The sequence below is a fragment of the Bos indicus x Bos taurus genome, chromosome 9, assembly GCF_003369695.1.
Source record: "Bos indicus x Bos taurus breed Angus x Brahman F1 hybrid chromosome 9, Bos_hybrid_MaternalHap_v2.0, whole genome shotgun sequence".
Lineage (NCBI taxonomy): Eukaryota > Metazoa > Chordata > Mammalia > Artiodactyla > Bovidae > Bos > Bos indicus x Bos taurus.
In genome coordinates this window covers 42,694,753-42,712,882 of record NC_040084.1, presented here as the reverse complement: position 1 = coordinate 42,712,882, position 18,130 = coordinate 42,694,753, and the positions used below count along the sequence as shown (strand labels likewise).

The 18,130-nt window shown below is 41.0% G+C and overlaps 1 protein-coding gene across 4 annotated transcripts in view; it reads right to left on the bottom strand.

Annotated features, from left to right (window-relative positions):
- PDSS2 (decaprenyl diphosphate synthase subunit 2) overlaps window positions 1-15,280 on the bottom strand; it is a 285,071-nt gene extending 269,791 nt beyond the window's left edge. For 2 of the 4 annotated variants that reach the window (XM_027551287.1, XM_027551288.1), the window contains exon 1: window positions 14,713-15,280. In XM_027551287.1, the coding sequence (XP_027407088.1) occupies window positions 14,713-14,993 (281 nt within the window). In that variant the 5' untranslated portion in view covers window positions 14,994-15,280. The remainder of the gene's footprint in view (window positions 1-14,712) is intronic. The other 2 variants (XM_027551285.1, XM_027551286.1) reach the window with 1 other exon arrangement.
- Window positions 15,281-18,130: the final 2,850 nt, after the last annotated feature.

Genomic DNA, 18,130 nt, shown 5'->3' with positions numbered 1-18,130 from the left:
TAGTCATAGCAAACACCCTCTTCCAACAACAAGAGAAGACTCTACACATGGACATCACCAGATGCTCAACACCGAAATCAGATTGATTATATTCTTTGCAGCCAAAGATGGAGAAGCTCTATATAGTCAGCAAAAACAAGACCAGGAGCTGACTGTGGCTCAGATCATGAACTCCTTATTGCCAAATTCAGACTTAAATTGAAGAAAGTAGGGAAAACCACTAGACCATTCAGGTATGACCTAAATCAAATCCCTTATGATTATACAGTGGAAGTGAGAAATAGATTTAAGGGCCTAGATCTGATAGAGTGCCTGATGAACTACGGACGGAGGTTCGTGACATTGTACAGGAGACAGGGATCAAAACCATCCCCATGGAAAAGAAATGCAAAAAAGCAAAATGGCTGTCTGGGGAGGCCTTACAAATAGCTGTGAAGAGAAGAGAAGTGAAAAGCAAAGGAGAAAAGGAAAGATATAAGCATCTGAATACAGAGTTCCAAAGAATAGCAAGGAGAGATAAGAAAGCCTTCCTCAGCGATCAATGCAAAGAAATAGAGGAAAATAACAGAGTGGGAAAGACTAGAGATCTCTTCAAGAAAATCAGAGATACCAAGGGAACATTTCATGCAAAGATGGGCTTGATAAAGGACAGAAATGGTATGGACCTAACAGAAGCAGAAGATATTAAGAAGAGGTAGCAAGAATACACAGAAGAACGGTACAAAAAAGATCTTCACGACCCAGATAATCACAATGGTGTAATCACTCATCTAGAGCCAGACATCCTGGAATGTGAAGTCCAGTGGGCCTTAGAAAGCATCACTACGAACAAAGCTAGTGGAGGTGATGGAATTCCAGTTGAGCTATTTCAAATCCTGAAAGATGATGCTGTGAAACTGCTGCACTCAATATACCAGCAAATTTGGAAAACTCAGCAGTGGCCACAGGACTGGAAAAGGTCAGTTTTCATTCCAATCCCAAAGAAGGGCAATGCCAAAGAACGCTCAAACTACTGCACAGTTACACTCATCTCACATGCTAGTAAAGTAATGCTCAAAATTCTCCAAGCCAGGCTTCAGCAACATGTCAACCGTGAACTTCCAGATGTACAAGCTACTTTTAGAAAAGGCAGAGGAACCAGAGATCAAATTACCAACAATCCGCTGGATCATCAAAAAAGCAAGAGAGTTCCAGAAAAACATCTACTTCTGCTTTATTGACTATGCCAAAGCCTTTGACTGTGTGGATCACAATAAACTGGAAAATTCTGAAAGAGATGGGAATACCAGACCACCTGACCTGCCTCTTGAGAAACCTATATGCAGGTCAGGAAGCTATAGTTAGAACTGGACATGGAACAACAGACTGGTTCCAAATAGGAAAAGGAGTACGTCAAGGCTGTATATTGTCACCCTGCTTATTTAACTTCTATGCAGAGTACATTATGAGAAACGCTGGGCTGGAAGAAACACAAGCTGGAATCAAGATTGCCGGGAGAAATATCAATAACCTCAGATAAGCAGATGACACCACCCTTATGGCAGAAAGCGAAGAGGAACTCAAAAGCCTCTTGATGAAAGTAAGTGGAGAGTGAAAAAGTTGGCTTAAAGCTCAACATTCAGAAAACTAAGATCATGGCATCTGGTCCCATCACTTCATGGCAAATAGATGGAGAAACAGTGGAAACAGTGTCAGACTTTATTTTTTTGGGCTCCAAAATCACTGCAGATGGTGACTGCAGCTATGAAATTAAAAGACGCTTACTCCTTGGAAGGAAAGTTATGACCAACCTAGATAGTATATTGAAAAGCAAAGATATTACTCTGCCAACAAAGGTCCGTCTAGTCAAGGCTATGGTTTTTCCTGTCGTCATGTATGGATGTGAGAGTTGGACTGTGAAGAAAGCTGAGCACTAAAGAATTGATGCTTCTAAACTGTGGTGTTGGAGAAGACTCTCGAGAGTCCCTTGGACTGCAAGGAGATCCAACCAGTCCATTCTGAAGGAGATCAGCCCTGGGATTTCTTTGGAAGGAATGATGCTAAAGCTGAAACTCCAGTACTTTGGTCACCTCATGCGAAGAGATGACTCATTGGAAAAGACTCTGATGCTGGGAGGGATTGGGGGCAGGAGGAGAAGGGGACGACAGAGGATGAGATGGCTGGATGGCATCATTGACTCGATGAACGTGAGTCTGAGTGAACTCCGGGAGTTGGTGATGGACAGGAGGCCTGGCGTGCTGCAATTCATGGGGTCGCAAAGAGTCGGACACGACTGAGCAACTGAATAAACTGAATTTACAATATTGTATTGGTTTTGCCATACATCAACATGAATCCGCAACGGGTGTACACGTGTTCCCAATCCTGGACCCCCTCCCACCTCCCTCCCCATACCATCCCTCTGGGTCATCCCAGTGCACCAGCCCCAAGCTTCCTGTATCCCGCATAGAACCTGAACTGGTGATTTGTTTCTTATTTGATATTATACATGTTTCAATGCCATTCTCCCAAATCATCTCCCCCCTCCCTCTCCCACAGAGTCCAAAAGACTGTTCTATACATCTGTGTCTCTTTTGCTGTCTCGCATACAGGGTTATTGTTACCTTCTTTCTAAATTCCATATACATGCGTTAGTATACTGTATTGGTGTTTTTCTTTCTGGGTTACTTCACTCTGTATAATCGGCTCCAGTTTCATCCACTTCATTAGAACTGATTCAAATGTATTCTTTTTAATGGCTAAGTAATAGTCCATTGTGTATATGTACCACAGCTTTCTTATCCATTCATCTGCTGATGGACATCTAGGTTGTTTCCATGTCCTGGCTATTATAAACAGTGCTGCGATGAACATTGGGGTACACGTGTCTCTTTCAATTCTGGTTTCCTCAGTGTGTATGCCCAGCAGTGGGATTGCTGGGTCGTATGGCAGTTCTATTTCCAGTTTTTTAAGGAATCTCCACACTGTTCTCCATAGTGCCTGTACTAGTTTGCATTCCCACCAACAGTGTAAGAGGGTTCCCTTTTCTCCACATCCTCTCCAGCATTTATTGCTTGTAGACTTTTGGATCGCAGCCATTCTGACTGGCGTGTAATGGTACCTCATTGTGGTGTTTATTTGCATTTCTCTGATAATGAGTGATGTTGAGCATCTTTTCATGTGTTTGTTAGCCATCTGTATGTCTTCTTTGGAGAAATGTCTATTTAGTTTTTTGGCCCATTTTTGGATTGGGTTGTTTATTTTTCTGGAATTGAGCTGTAGGAGTTGCTTGTATATTTTTAAGATTAGTTGTTTGTCAGTTGCTTCATTTGCTATTATTTTCTCCCATTCTGAAGGCAGTCTTTTCACCTTGCTTATAATTTCTTTTGTTGTGCAAAAGCTTTTAATTTTAATTAGATCCCATGTGTTTATTTTTGCTTTTATTTCCAACATTCTGGGAGGTGGGTCATAGAGGATCCTGCTGTGATGTATGTCAGAGAGTGTTTTGCCTATGTTTTCCTCTAGGAGTTTTATAGTTTCTGGTCTTACGTTTAGATCTTTAATCCATTTTGAGTTAATTTTTGTGTATAGTGTTAGAAAGTGTTCTAGTTTCATTCTTTTACAAGTGGTTGACCAGTTTTCCCAGCACCACTTGTTAAAGAGATTGTCTTTTCTCCATTGTATATTCTTGCCTCGTTTGTCAAAGATAAGGTGTCCGTAGGTGCATGGGTTTATCTCTGGGCTTTCTATTTTGTTCCATTGATCTATATTTCTGTCTCTGTCATACTGTCTTGATGACTGTGGCTTTGTAGTAGAGCCTGAAGTCAGGCAGGTTGATTCCTCCAGTTCCATTCTTCTTTCTCAAGATTGCTTTGGCTATTCGAGGTTTTTTGTATTCCATACAAATTGTGAAATTATTTGTTCTAGCTCTGTGAAAAATACCATTGGTAGCTTGATAGGGATTGCATTGTATCTATAGATTGCCTTGGGTAGTATACTCATTTTCACTATATTGATTCTTCCGATCCATGAACATGGTATATTTCTCCATTAGTGTCCTCTTTGATTTCTTTCACCAGTGTTTTATAGTTTTCTATATATAGGTCTTTAGTTTCTTTAGGTAGATATATTCCTAAGTATTTCATTCTTTCCAAGAAAATGTTTTTTTCCCTGACTTTTCAGGATTTTTAAACAGTAGGAAAAGGATGATAAATTTGTATTATATACTGCATTCAATCTACTCATCATTACCTGTCTGAGAAGTGACAACAGCTCCCTTAGCTACCATGCTCAGTTACAATACCAATTTCTACTAGGCAGAATTGGCAACACCTTTGGAAATCATTTAGTCAAACTTCTTATTTCATTACTTAGGAAATTAAAGCCCAGAGATAGAATAACTTACTTAAGGTCACACTGTTGACACCTACTGACAGAGATGAAACTAAAACATACATGTAAGCTTCCTGTCCTGCAGGTTACTTACTGTTTGTTCATTTGTTCGTCCATCCATCCATCCATTCATTCTCTCTGTTAGAGGTGATTTTTTTTTTCTTTAGCTTTTCAACATAACAAAATAATTACAGACTCACAGAAAGACATAAAAATAGTACAGTCTTCACTAGGTATCCAGAGAGGGATTGGTTACACGACCCCAAAATTTGTGTTGCTATAAAATGGTGTAGTAGTTACATATAACCTATGCACATCCTCTAGTTTACATTAAATCATCTCCAGATTACTTACAATACCTAATACCATGTAAATATTATGCAAATAGTAGTAGATACAATGTATGTTATATCAAAAGTTGCCTGGCTTAGCAAATTCAAGTTTTGTTTTCTGGAAATTTCTGGAATTTTTTCCCCAAAATATTCTTGATCCATGGTTGGCTGAATCCATGTATATGTGGAACTTGTGGATATAAAGTCCTTATGTATCTTTGACCCAGCTTCCTTCAATACACAACTGTAGGATAATACCAAAACTAAAAATTAACACTGGGACTTTTCTGGTAGTCCAGTGGTAAAGAATCTGCCTGCCAATGTAGGGAACATGGGTTCAATCCATGGTACAGAAAGATTCCACTAAGCCTGTGAGCCACAACCACTGAGCCATGCACCACAACTACTGAAACCTGCACACCCTAGAGCATGTGTTCTACAAAAGGAGAAGCCACCGCAATGAGAAGCCTATGTGCTAACTGCAACTAGAGTAGACTCTGCACAACACAACTAGAAAAAGCCTACAACAGCAACAAAGATCCTGTGCAGCCAAAAATAAATAAATAAAACAAAATAAAAAAATAACATACTTCCACCACCTGATGAAAAGAGCCTACTCACTGGAAAAGACCCTGATGATGGGAAAGACTGAAGGCAAAAGGAGGAGAGGGTGGCAAAGGATGAGATGGTTAGATAGCATCATCAACTCAATGGACGCTGAATTTGGGCAAACTCTGGAAGATGGTAAAGGACAGAGGAGACTGGTATGCTGCAGATCATGGGGTCACAAAGAGCTGGATGTGATCTAGCAACTGAACACCACCACCATATAGAGTTTTAGGGCTTCCCAGGTGGCTCAGTGGTTAAAAAAATCCACCTGCAATGCAGGAGACCCGGGTTCCATCTCTGGGTCAGGAAGATTCTCTGGAGAAGGAAACTGCAACCTAACCAGTATTCTTACCTGGGAAATCTCATGAACAGAGGAGTCTGGAGGGCTACAGTCCATGGGGTCACAAAGAGTTGGAAACAACTTAGCAACTAAACAAAAACTATTCCACTGTATGGATGCACCACAGTTTGTTCAGCATTTCACCATTCAGTGAGGTATGAGTTGTTTCCAGTTCTTAGCTGTCACAAATAAGGTTGCTATAACCATTCCTGTATAGGTTTTGATATGAGTTTTTATTTCTCTGGAATAAATGCTCAAGTGTGATTGCTGGGTTCTATGTTATGTGTATGTTTAATTTAATAAAAAACTGCCACACTGTATTCCAGAGTCAGTTCAGTCCAGTCACTCAGTCATGTCCGACTCTTTGTGACCCCATGAACCACAGCATGCCAGACCTCCCTCTCCATCACCCACTCTGGAAGTTTACCCAAACTCACGTCCGTTGAGTTGGTGATGCCATCCAACCACCTCATCCTCTGTCGTCCCCTTCTACTCCTGCCCTCAATCTCTCTCAGCATCAGGGTCTTTTCAAATGAGTCAGCTCTCCACATCAGTTGGCCAAAGTATTGGTTTCAGCTTCAATATCAGTCCTTCCAATGAACGCCCAGGATTGATCTCCTTTAGGATAGACTGGTTGGATCTCCTTGCAGTCCAAGGGACTCTCAAGGGTCTTCTCCAACACCGCAGTTCAAAAGCATCAATTCCTCAGTGCTCAGCTTTCTTTATAGTCCGAATCTCACATACATACATCACTACTGGACAAACCATAGCCTTGACTAGATGGACCTTTGTTGGCAATGTAATGTCTCTGCTTTTTAAATATGCTCTCTAGGTTGGTCATAACTTTCCTTCCAAGGAGTAAGCATCTTTTAATTTCATGGCTGCAATCACCATCTGCAGATATTTTGGACCCCCAAAAAATAAAATCAGCGACTGTTTTCACTGTTTGCCCATCTATATGCCATGAAGTGATGGGACCAGATGCCATGATATTAGTTTTTTGAATGTTGAGCTTTAAGTTAATTTTTTCACTCTACTCTTTCACTTTCATCAAGAGGCTCTTTAGTTCTTCTTCACTTTCTGCCGTAAGGGTGGTGTCATCTGCATATCTGAGGTTATTGTTCTTTCTCCCGGCAATCTTGATTCCAGCTTGTGCTTCTTATAGCCCAGCGTTTCTCATGATGTACTCTGCATAGAAGTTAAATAAGCAGGGTGACAGTATACAGCCTTGATGTACTCCTTTTCCTATTTGGAACCAGTCTGTTGTTCCGTGTCCAGTTCTAATTGTTGCTTCCTGACCTAAATACAGGTTTCTCAAGAAGCAGGTCAGGTATTCCAGAGTGGCTGTAACATTTTTACATTCCCATCAGCAATGTTCAAACTATGGTGCTACAGAAGACTCTTGAGAGTCCCTTGGACTGCAAGGAGATCAAACCAGTCAATCCTAAAGGAAATCAACCTTGAATATTCACTGGAAGGACCAATGCTGAAGCTGAAGCTCCAATACTTTGGCCACCTGATGTGAAGAATTGACTCACTGGAAAAGACCCTGATGCTGGAAAAGGCTTCCCTGATAGCTCATTTGGTAAAGAATCTGCCTGCAATGCAGGAGATCCTGGTTCAATTCCTGGGTCGGGAAGATTTGCTGGAGAAGGGATAGGCTACCCACTGCAGTATTTTTGGCTTCCCTTGTGACTCAGCTGGTAAAGAATCCACCTGCAATGCCGGAGGCCTGGGTTTGATCCACTTCAGTATTCTGGCCTAGAGAATTCCATGGCCTATATAGTCCATGGGTCACAAAGAGTCAGACACAACTGACTGACTTTCACTTTTCACTCTGATGATGCAAAAGACTGAAGGCAGGAGGAGAAGGGGGTGACAGAGGATGAGATGGTTGGATGGTATCACTGACTCAACATGAGTTTGAGCAAACTCCAGGAGATGATGAAGGACAGGGAAGCCTGGCATGCTGCAGTCCATGGGGTCGCAAAGACCTGGACATGACTGAGCGACTAAACTATTTCAAGTTTCTATTTCAACTATTTCAGCTGAGCTATTTCAAGTCCTAAAAGATGATGCTGTTAAAGTGCTGCATTCAATATGCCAGCAAATTTGGAAAACTCAGCAGTGGCCACAGCACTGGAAAAGGTCAGTTTTCATTCCAATCCCAAAGAAAGGTAATGCCAAACAATGTTCAAACTATCACACAATTGCACTCATCTCACACGTTAGCTCAAAATTCTCCAAGTCAGGCTTCAACAGTACGTGAACCAAGAACTTCCAGATGTTCAAGCTGGATTTAGAAAATGCAGAGGAACCAGAGATCAAATTGCCAACATCCGTTGGATCATTGAAAAAGCAAGCAAGTTCCAGAAAAACATCTATTTCTGCTTTACTGACTACGCCAAACGCTTTGACTTGCACTTGCCTTTGGATCACAACAAACTGTGGAAAATTCTTCAAGAGATGGGAATTCCAGACCATCTGACCTGCCTCCTGAGAAATCTGTATGCAGGTCAAGAAGCAACAGTTAGAACTGGACATGGAACAACAGACTGGTTCCAAATTGGCAAAGGAGTACATCAAGGCTGTATACTGTCACCCTGCTTATTTAACTTACATGCAGAGTACATTATGCGAACTGCTGGGCTGGATGAAGCACAAGCTGGAATCAAGATTGCCGGGAAAAATATCAATAACCTCACATATGCAGATGACACCACCCTTACGGCAGAAAGTGAAGACGAACTAAAGAGCCTCTGGATGAAAGTGAAAGAGGAGAGTGAAAAAATTGGCTTAAAGCTCAACATTCAAAAAACTAATATCATGGCATCTGGTCCCATCACTTCATGGCAAATAGATGGGGAAACAGTGAAAACAGTGACAGACTTTACTTTTTTGGGCTCCAAAATCACTGCAGACGGTGACTGCAGCCACGGAATTAAAAGATGTTTGCTCCTTGGAAGAAAAGTTATGACCAACCTAGACAGCATATTAAAAAGCAGAGACATTATGTTGCCAACAAAGGTCCGTCTAATCAAAGCTATGGTTTTTCCAGTAGTCATGTATGGATATGAGAGTTGGACTATAAAGAAAGCTAAGCGCCAAAGAATTGATGCTTTTGAACTGTGGTGTTGGAGGAGACTCTTGAGAGTCCTGTGGACAGCAAGGAGGTCCAACGAGTCAATCCTAAAGGAAATCAGTCCTGAATATTCGTTGGAAGGACTGATGCTGAAGCTGAAACGCCAATAGTTTGGCCACCTGACGCAATGATCTGACTCATCAGAAAAGACCCTGATGCTGGGAAAGACTGAAGGACGGAAGAGAAGGAAACAGAGGATGAGATGGTTGGATGGCATCACCAACTCAATGGACGTGAGTTTGAGCAAGCTCCTGGAGTTGGTGATGGACTGGGAAGCCTGGCGTGCTACAAAGAGGTCAAAAAGAGTTGGACACGACTTAGTGACTGAACTGAATGACTAAACAACAATGACAATCAGCAATGTATGAGAAATCTAGTTTCTCTGCATCTTCACCAAGATTTCATATTGTATTTTTTATTTTAGTCATTCTAATAGGTATGCAATGGTATCTCATCATGGTTTTAACACACATTTTTCTAATGGCTAATATTGTTCAACAACTTTTCATATACTCATTTTCTGTTTTTATAGGCTTTGTGCCCATTTTCTAACTGTTTTCTTACCACTGAGTTCAGAGTGATCTTTATATATTCTGGATGCAAGTCCTTCAGGTAAGTGATTTACAGATGTTTTCTCCCTGTGGCTAATCTTTTGAACCTATTAACAAGGTCTTTCCACAGAACAAAGTTTTCAATTTTGATGAAATCCAATCATTGATCTTTTTTTCTTTAATGAACTGCATTTTTTGTTTCACATCTAAAAACTGTTTACCGAGTCCACATTCCAAATATCCCCTCCTATGTTTTCTTAAGTTTTATTTGATAGTTTTACATTTCACATTTAATTCCATTTAACGTAGATTCTTTTTTTTTTTAACATGGTGTGAAGTTTAGGTCAAGGTTTACTTTCTTGCCTATATAATGTCCAAATTGTTCCAGCACCATTTATTGAAAAGACTATTCTCCCTCCATCAAACTGCTTTTGCATCTTTGTCAAAAATCAACTTGGGTGTATTTGTGTTGATCTATTTCTGAGTTTCCTATTCTATTTCAATGATCTATCTATTCCTCTGCCAATACCACAGTGTGTTAATCAATGAAGTTATATATATATCTTAGACTTAACATTAGGTAGAATGACTCCTTCCATTTTCTTTTTATTTTCTTCAATATTGCTTTAGCTATTATAGCTCTATTAATACTGTTCACTTTATCACACTGCTTATTGTTGCTTTTAAGGTCCTCCCTGAAGAATCCCATGGATTGTATAGTCTGTGGGGTTGCAGAGTCGGACACGAATGATCGACTTTCACTCACTCACTCACTATGCCTATAGAAGAAGTATGTCAGCCTGGAGAAGAAAGGAAAATGAAAAGAATCAAGAAGAAAAAAACTGTAATAAATTACCACCATCCTAAAAAGACTACACATGTAGTTTTCATCCATCTATTCTCATCACACCCCAATTTCTTCATGAAAGATTCTCTACTATTCTAGGCCACTTTATTTTTTATGTTTGTTATTGAGGGACAGTTAATGTACAATGGTATACATTTCAGGTGTACAACAAAGTGAATCATAATTTTTAAATTATTATAAAAATAATTCATAATTATTCATAATTATTATAAAAATACTAGGTATATTCCTAGTGGTATACAATATATTCTTGTAGCTCATTTAATTTATACCCAGTAGTTTATACCTCTTAATCCCCTACTCCTTTCTGGCCCCTCCCCACTTCCCTCTCCCTACCAGTAACCACTAGTTTGTTCTCTATATCTGTGAATCTGTTTTTGTTGTTGGTGTTGCTGTTGCTGTTATATTCACTAGATTATTTTTTTATTCGATATATAATTAATATCATACAGTGTTTATCTTTCGCCAGGTCACTTTAGTATCTCTAAATGTAATAGCTAATGTATCTCTACTACTCACTAGTCACAAGTCATTTATCTCCTTCTGTTAGATATCTGTAAATATACTTGTGTCCAACACGATGCCTATTCTCAAAGGACATGGTCCATGTTATAGAGTTCTTTATACTCCTCCACAAGCTTTAATAAACATTGAACTGAGGATTATTTATCTAATTGGAACTTACAACACAGAGATACTAGAACATCTAGAAGAACAAGAGTAAAAAAATTAATTGCTACACTATTGTTAGCAATATGATCATTATCTCACCAAATCTTAAGATTTTAAATTTAATCTCACTTCTCAATTAAACTGTTACAAAAGTAAGTTCTAGGCTCTTTCCCTTCTTATTGATGAGATAGCTTAGGTAAAGAAAGAGAAGGTAGTGAATAATGAATTATGGTGATTTCCTTCTTTTCTCCTCTTGTTTGCCAAAAAATGTCACTGTACATCTAAATTTTAGGGCCATCAGATATGATTCATCCCTAATACACTGTGTTTATCTACCCAAAAAGTAAAATGACCCAAGGGATCAGAATATCAATATAAGTAAATAATGGAATCTCAAAATGTAAAACAGAACTAAGTAAAAGAATTTACCAAACCCAATTTTTTATGGTCTTATCTATATTAACTATATGGGGTCTTTGTGTCCTTTGGCTAGCATACTGAGATACTCTCTGTCTTAATTATCAATGCTTTGCCAACAAGATTTCAACAAAGTAAGGTGCAGCATGTGAAACAATATAGCTACTTAATCCATGTTTTTAGCTATAATTTACAATAACCACAATCTGCCTACCCTATGGATCAAATGCTTGCTTCTTTGCTGAAATAGGTGTATACAGGATCACCTCCCCAAAAGGTTTTTGTTCACTGACTGCCTGTGAGTTTAGACTGTTTAAAGAATTTAAACATGTAACAAAACTATATACAGATTAACTCCTCCTTTTCTTACAAAATAAAGTAATCCACATATGTTACTATGGCTTCGCTGAAACTTTCTCCAATTCTTTCACTGTATTAGATCAGGGACAGGCAGGCAGGGGAGGCTACAATCAGGAAAGTTTCAGAGCCATTAGTCTTACAAGCTTTCATCTAGAGTGTCTCTGGTGGTCTCAGAAGGAGTCTTCTCTAAGACCCCAATTGATACTCTGACAAGTAGATGAACTGCAATTCTCAGAATATGCACATTTCTAAGGCTTTTTCTAGTTCTGCCCTTTTCATGTCAATGCTTTATTATAGACACTACAATATGCATATGCACAATGTAATATGTAGTCCAAGGGGATTAGATTCAGGAACTCCCATGGATATCAAAATCTGAGGATTCTCAAGTCCCTCACAGTATCTGTGTATAATCCAAGGTACATCTTCCCCTATACTTTAAATCATCTCTAGATTACTTACAATGCCAATTCTATGTAAATGGTTGTATATACAATATTAGTGCTATAAAAATAGTTCCTGGTGCACAGCAAACTCAAGTTTTGTTTCAGGGGGACTTTCTGAAACATCCCCACTGAATATTGAACCTACAATTGGTTCAGGGTGTGGTTGTGAACTCACAGATCTGGAGGGCTCACTGTACTACCACATCCTCCACTGCTAACACTACCATATTCCCATCACATACAGAGAAACCCACTATTTGATTGGCAAAAAATAAGACATTTCATGGTTCATGTATTGTGAGAACACAGAGTAACTTGAACTCAGACACTGCTGCTGCTGCTGCTGCTAAGTCGCTTCAGTCGTGTCCAACTCTGTGCGACCCCATAGACGGCAGCCCACTAGGCTCCCCCATCCCTGGGATTCTCCAGGCAAGAACACTGGAGTGGATTGCCATTTCCTTCTCCAATGCATGAAAGTGAAAAGTGAAAGAGAAGTCACTCAGTCGGGTCCGACCCTCAGCGACCCCATGGACTGCAGCCTTCCAGGCTCCTCCATCCATGGGATTTTCCAGGCAAGAGTACCGGAGTGGGGTGCCATTGCCTTCTCTGTCAGATACTGCTAGTAAGAATGTAAACTGGTATAACGACTTTGGAAAACAATTTGTTATTATCTCCTAAAGCTGACCATGTGTATACCCGCCTTTATTCTCTCAAGACAAGTACACCAGAAGACATGTTCAGGATATTCACAGCAGTACTTTTCATAACACCACAAACTGCAAACAACACAAATGCTGATCAAAAGAAGACTATGGTATTTACACAGTAGAATCTCACACATCAGTGAAAAACTAACAAAGTATAGTTAACACAACAGGGATAAATCTTAGAAACAATGACAAATTTAAAAAGCAAGTCACAAAGGACTACATGCAATAAACTACAATATTTGTAAATTTTAAAAATGAGCATTATTAGACACATTACTATTTAAGAAAACACTCATGCAACTTTAAAAAGGAAAAATAAACACAAAATTCAGTTCAGTGGGGATCAGGGAGATAAACCAGTGAACAGAGATAGCTTCAACAGGATTGATAAAAGTTATATTTCTTCAACTGGGTGGTAAGCTCATTCCTCTCACTATTAAGCTTTAAAAGATACATGCCGTGTGTTCTGAGTGTGTACCATCTAGAATCTCTGGAGAATTAACATTTCAGCTTCAAAACAAGTTTAACCTACTCATAAAATGACATTCCTGATAACTGGGAATGATGCCCAAGAAATAAAATCTCTCTACTACTGCTATTTGGTATTGCTATTTGGTAACTTTTATAGTAACAAAGAAATAGCAGATGTCTCATAAAAAATTAAAGCAAGAGAAAGGGAAGTAAGGGTAGCTATAAAAGAGCAATATGAGAGATCCTTGTAGTGATGGAAATGTATCAGTGTCAACATCCTGCTTGTGGGACAAAACTGCAAAGGATACATTGGACCTCTCTATAGTATTTCTTTCAACTGCATGTGAACCTCCAATTATTTCAAAAGTTTGTGCTTTTTCTTTAATAAAAATGATAATTTTGTCCAAGATTTCTCCACAATGGTACTACTGACATTTTAGTGTACCTAATTCTTCACGGTAGGGAGTTGCCCTGGGCACTGCAGGGTGTTTAACAGCATCTCTGGCCTCTTACCTATTAAACACCAGCAGCACAGCCCAGTTGTAACATTTCCATACATTGCCAAATGTTCCCTAGGGGACAAGTAAGTTGCTTATTGTACTAGAGTTATGTAAAGAATATTCCTATGCTTAAGAAATACACAATGACGTACTTAGGGGTAAAGGAATGACATATGAAATGTACCACAAACGATTCAGGAAAAACATGTGTATGTATATATATTTTATTTACATATACATGAATAGTGTGTGTGTGTGTGTGTGTGTGTGTATAATAGGTGAATATAATTAAAGTATGTTATTAATTTTATTCCTGCAACTTTTCTATGTGTTTGCAATTGTTAATATAAAGGTGGGGTTTTTTAAAATGGAACCCAAAGCTGTGGTCCTTAAAGTCCTAAAAGCAGGTTTCACAGTAGCAGTCCAGCATAAAGTGATAAAAATCCCAAGGGAAAATGAATACTGACTGGATAAATTCCTACTTCAAGCCTGAGACAAAAGTTGCAAATGACTGCCAAACTTTTGGCCTATCTCCCCCCAACCCATTCTTTCTAGAGGTGACTTCCTGAATAATGCAGAACCGAAAATAAAACTATCCCACGTTTAAAAGACTATTTCTAGGAAGTGACTCAAACCCACATCCCTACTCGATGTTTCCACAAATCACCGAGGCAACTTCACCTTTAATAGCCATGAAGCAAAAATGCGAAAATCGCACGTGTTCTCATTCTTGCATCGCAAATATTAATAAAAGTATGTTAAGGTGAGTGGACTAAGACACAACACCGAATGTCTAGGATGGCTGAGGAAATTAAGGAGTAAAAAGAAATAAACAGGCAGTCTGAGAGAGGCAGGAAAAGTGTATCGGCCAGAAAAAAGGACTAGAGTGGGTGAGAGTGTGTCAGGGCGAAGGTGTAGCTCACCTGACTGTGGTAAGCAGAGGGTGCTGAGTCCCCACCAGCTTCCGCACCTGCATAGCGATGTTGCAGAGCTCGTCGCTCAGCAGGCAACGGAGGCTCATGAAGGACGTGGGGTAGCCCACGATCTTCTCCGCCTCTGACACCACTTGGTTCCACTGGGCCGGGGACCTGGAGGACTGACCACGACAGGAGATCACCGAAGAGATGGTGTCGAGGGGGCCACGCAGGGGACCCGAGGCCCCAAGATAACGGGGCAAGCGCAAAAGCAGCTGCCGAAGGCTCATAGTTTGAGTCTGAGGGTTTCAGGGACTTGAGGGTGTCCGGAGGTGGCGCGGGGAACAAGCCAGGGACAGATGAGGAACTTGCGGGAACTAGAAAAAAGCGGCGATTCTTGACCCTCAAGAGGGTGGGTTTTTGGAGTCGTGACCAGAAACGAACTTTAACTGCAGATCCCGCAGTCTGGGTTACACACATAACACCCTCAACCCAGCACTGCCCACATCCATCTATGGTAGAAACCACGGCCGCTGCCTAAATGGGGAACGCCATATTAGAGGAGTGAAATACGACTTGCCGTAAAGACGGAGGCGGGCTGTTCTGCAGCAAAGAATTTTCCCTACTTTGCGGCGCAGCCCGGACGCCCCGAGGGGCGGGGCTCTGGAGGTGATCCCGGGAAGGCGGGGTAGGGTGCAAACCTCAGCTCCTCCCACCTCTTCCTGGCCTGTCAGGGCGGAGGGTGACAGGGATGGGCGAGCGGTGTCCCAGCCCCTGGAGTTTGGGCAGAGTCCGATTCATCGTGGGATACCCAGGGCCCACCACGGAGTAGGCACGCATAAATATGTGTTCTGAACCAGGGTTGGTGTCTGCTAAGTGTCTTTTGCTGGCCCCCAGCCCTCCCTGGAGAAAGGGATGGAGCCGAAGCGCCAGTTCCTCTGGGAAGCTATCCTGAGACTCTGGCAGTGGTAGTGAACGGGCGTGAGGGCACTCTCTCGTATCATCTGTGCCCAACCTATGAAATGTGGCACGGCCTCGCAGAAACGGTGTTTTTTGTTTTTTATTTCCCCAGGGTCTGTCCTGGGTCCTTGCTTCTGGCTCCTCGCTGAACCTTGGGTTCCCCTGTGTGCAGCTCAGGCAGAACCAGCTGTGCCTCCTGAAAGGGTGCAGACAGGCACTTCTAGAAGGATGTACTCCCTCACCATGGAGGATCTGATACAGAGCAGAGCCCTGTGGGATTCCTGGGCACAAAGCCTTTGTGTCCCCTATTTTTTTTAAATTATAGGAAACAGCTTTCATTCATAGCAAACATTATTACAAAGCTCGTGGAGGTGATGGAATTCCAGCTGAGCTATTTCAAATCCTAAAAGATGATTCTATTGAAGTGCTGCACTCAATGTGTCAACAAATTTGGAAAACTCAGCGGTGACCACAGGACTGGAAAAAGTCAGATTTCATTTAAACCCCAAACAAAGGCAATGCCAAAGAATATTCAAACTACTGTACAATTGCTCTCATTCCACATGCTAGCAAGGTCTTGCTCAAAATCCTTCAAGCTAGTCTTCAGCAGTACATGAACTGAGAAATTCCAGATGTACAACCTGGATTTAGAAAAGGCAGAGGAACCAGAGATCAAATTGCCAATATCCACTGGATCATAGAAAAAGCAAAGGAATTCCAGAAAAATATCTGCTTCATTGACTACACTAAAGCCTTTGACTGTGTGGATCACAACAAACTGTGGAAAATTCTTAAAAGATAGGAATATCAGACCACCTTACTTGCCTCCTGAGAAGTCTGTATGCAGATCAAGAAGTTCCAGTTAGAACCAGATATGGCACAACGCACTAGTTCAAAATTGGGAAAGGATTATGTCGAAGCTATATATTGTCACTCTGCAAAATTAACTTATATGCAGAGTACATCATGTGAAATGCCAGGCTGGATAAAGCACAAACTGGAATGAAGATTGCCAGGAGACATATCGACCTCAGATATGCAGCTTATACCATTCTAATGGCAGAAAGTGAAAAGGAACTAAAGAACCTCTTGATGAGGGTTAAAGAGGAGAGTGAAAAATATGGCTTAAAACTCAACATTCAAAAAATTAAGGTCATGGCATCCAATCCCATCACTTCATGGCAAATAGACGGGGAAACAATAGAAATAGTGACAGATTTTATTTTCTTGGGCTCCAAAATCACTGCAGATGGTGATTGCAGTCATGAAATTAAAAGACCCTTGGTCCTTGGAAGAAAAGCTATGAAAACTAGAGAGCATATTAAAAAGCAGACATCACTTCACTGACAAAGGTCCATATAGTCAAAGCTATGTTTTTTTCCAGTAGTCATGTACGGATGGGAGAGTTGGATTATTAAGAAGGCTGAACGCTGAAGAATTGATGCTTTTGAATTGTGATGCGGGAGAAGACACTTAAGAGTCCCTTGGACAGGAGGGAGATCCAACCAGTGAATCTTAAAGGAAATCAACCCTGAATATTCATCAGAAGGACTGATACTGAAGCTGAAGCTCCAATCCTTTGGCCACCTGATGCAAAGAGCCGACTCATTCGAAAAGAAACTGATGCTGAGAAAGGTTGAGGGCAGGAGAAAAAGGGGCAACAGAGGATGAAATGGATGGATGGCATTCCTTGGTAGCTTAGTTGGTAAAGAATCTGCCTGCTGTGCAGGAGACCTAGGTTCAATCCCTGGGATGGGAAGATCCCCTGGAGAAGGAAATGGCAAACCACTCCAGTATTCTTGCCTGGAAAATCCCATGGATAGAGAAGCCTAGCCAGCTACAGTAGATGGGATTGCAAGAGTCAAACATGACTTAGTGACTCAACCACCACCACCACCAGGAGATAGTGAAGGGCAGGAAAGTCTGACGTGCTGCAGTCCATGGGGTCAAAAGGAGTCAGACACCACTCAACAACAACAACCAAGACCTTCCCTGAGCTCCAACGTGCAGATTTAAGTAGCTGTTAATTAGGGAAGGGAAGGGATACAAAACTAGGGAGAAACAGTCAAGAGCAAAGGCCCTGTTTCCCCATCAATGGATACACATAACAGTATCTTAGAGCTATTTTGCAGACACTGAAACCCCCTCCAGGTGGAAGAAGTTAAAGATTAACAATGGTATGCTGCCCCCAAGCATGTAGATGACCAGTTGTACCTGAAGATTGTTGATGCTGACTCCTACTCACCTCACCACCAACCCATCAGAAGAATGTCCACGAGCTGATCACACCCTCTTTGAACAATTACAATAAAACGTCCCACTATCTTCTCCAAGTTGGGACACATGGTTCTGAGGGCATTAGCCCACTGTCGCCCCCCTTTTGCCTGGCAAAGTAATGAAGCTATCCTTTTCTACTTCCCTCAGAACTCTGTCTCTGAGATTCAATTCAGCACCGATGTACAGAGAA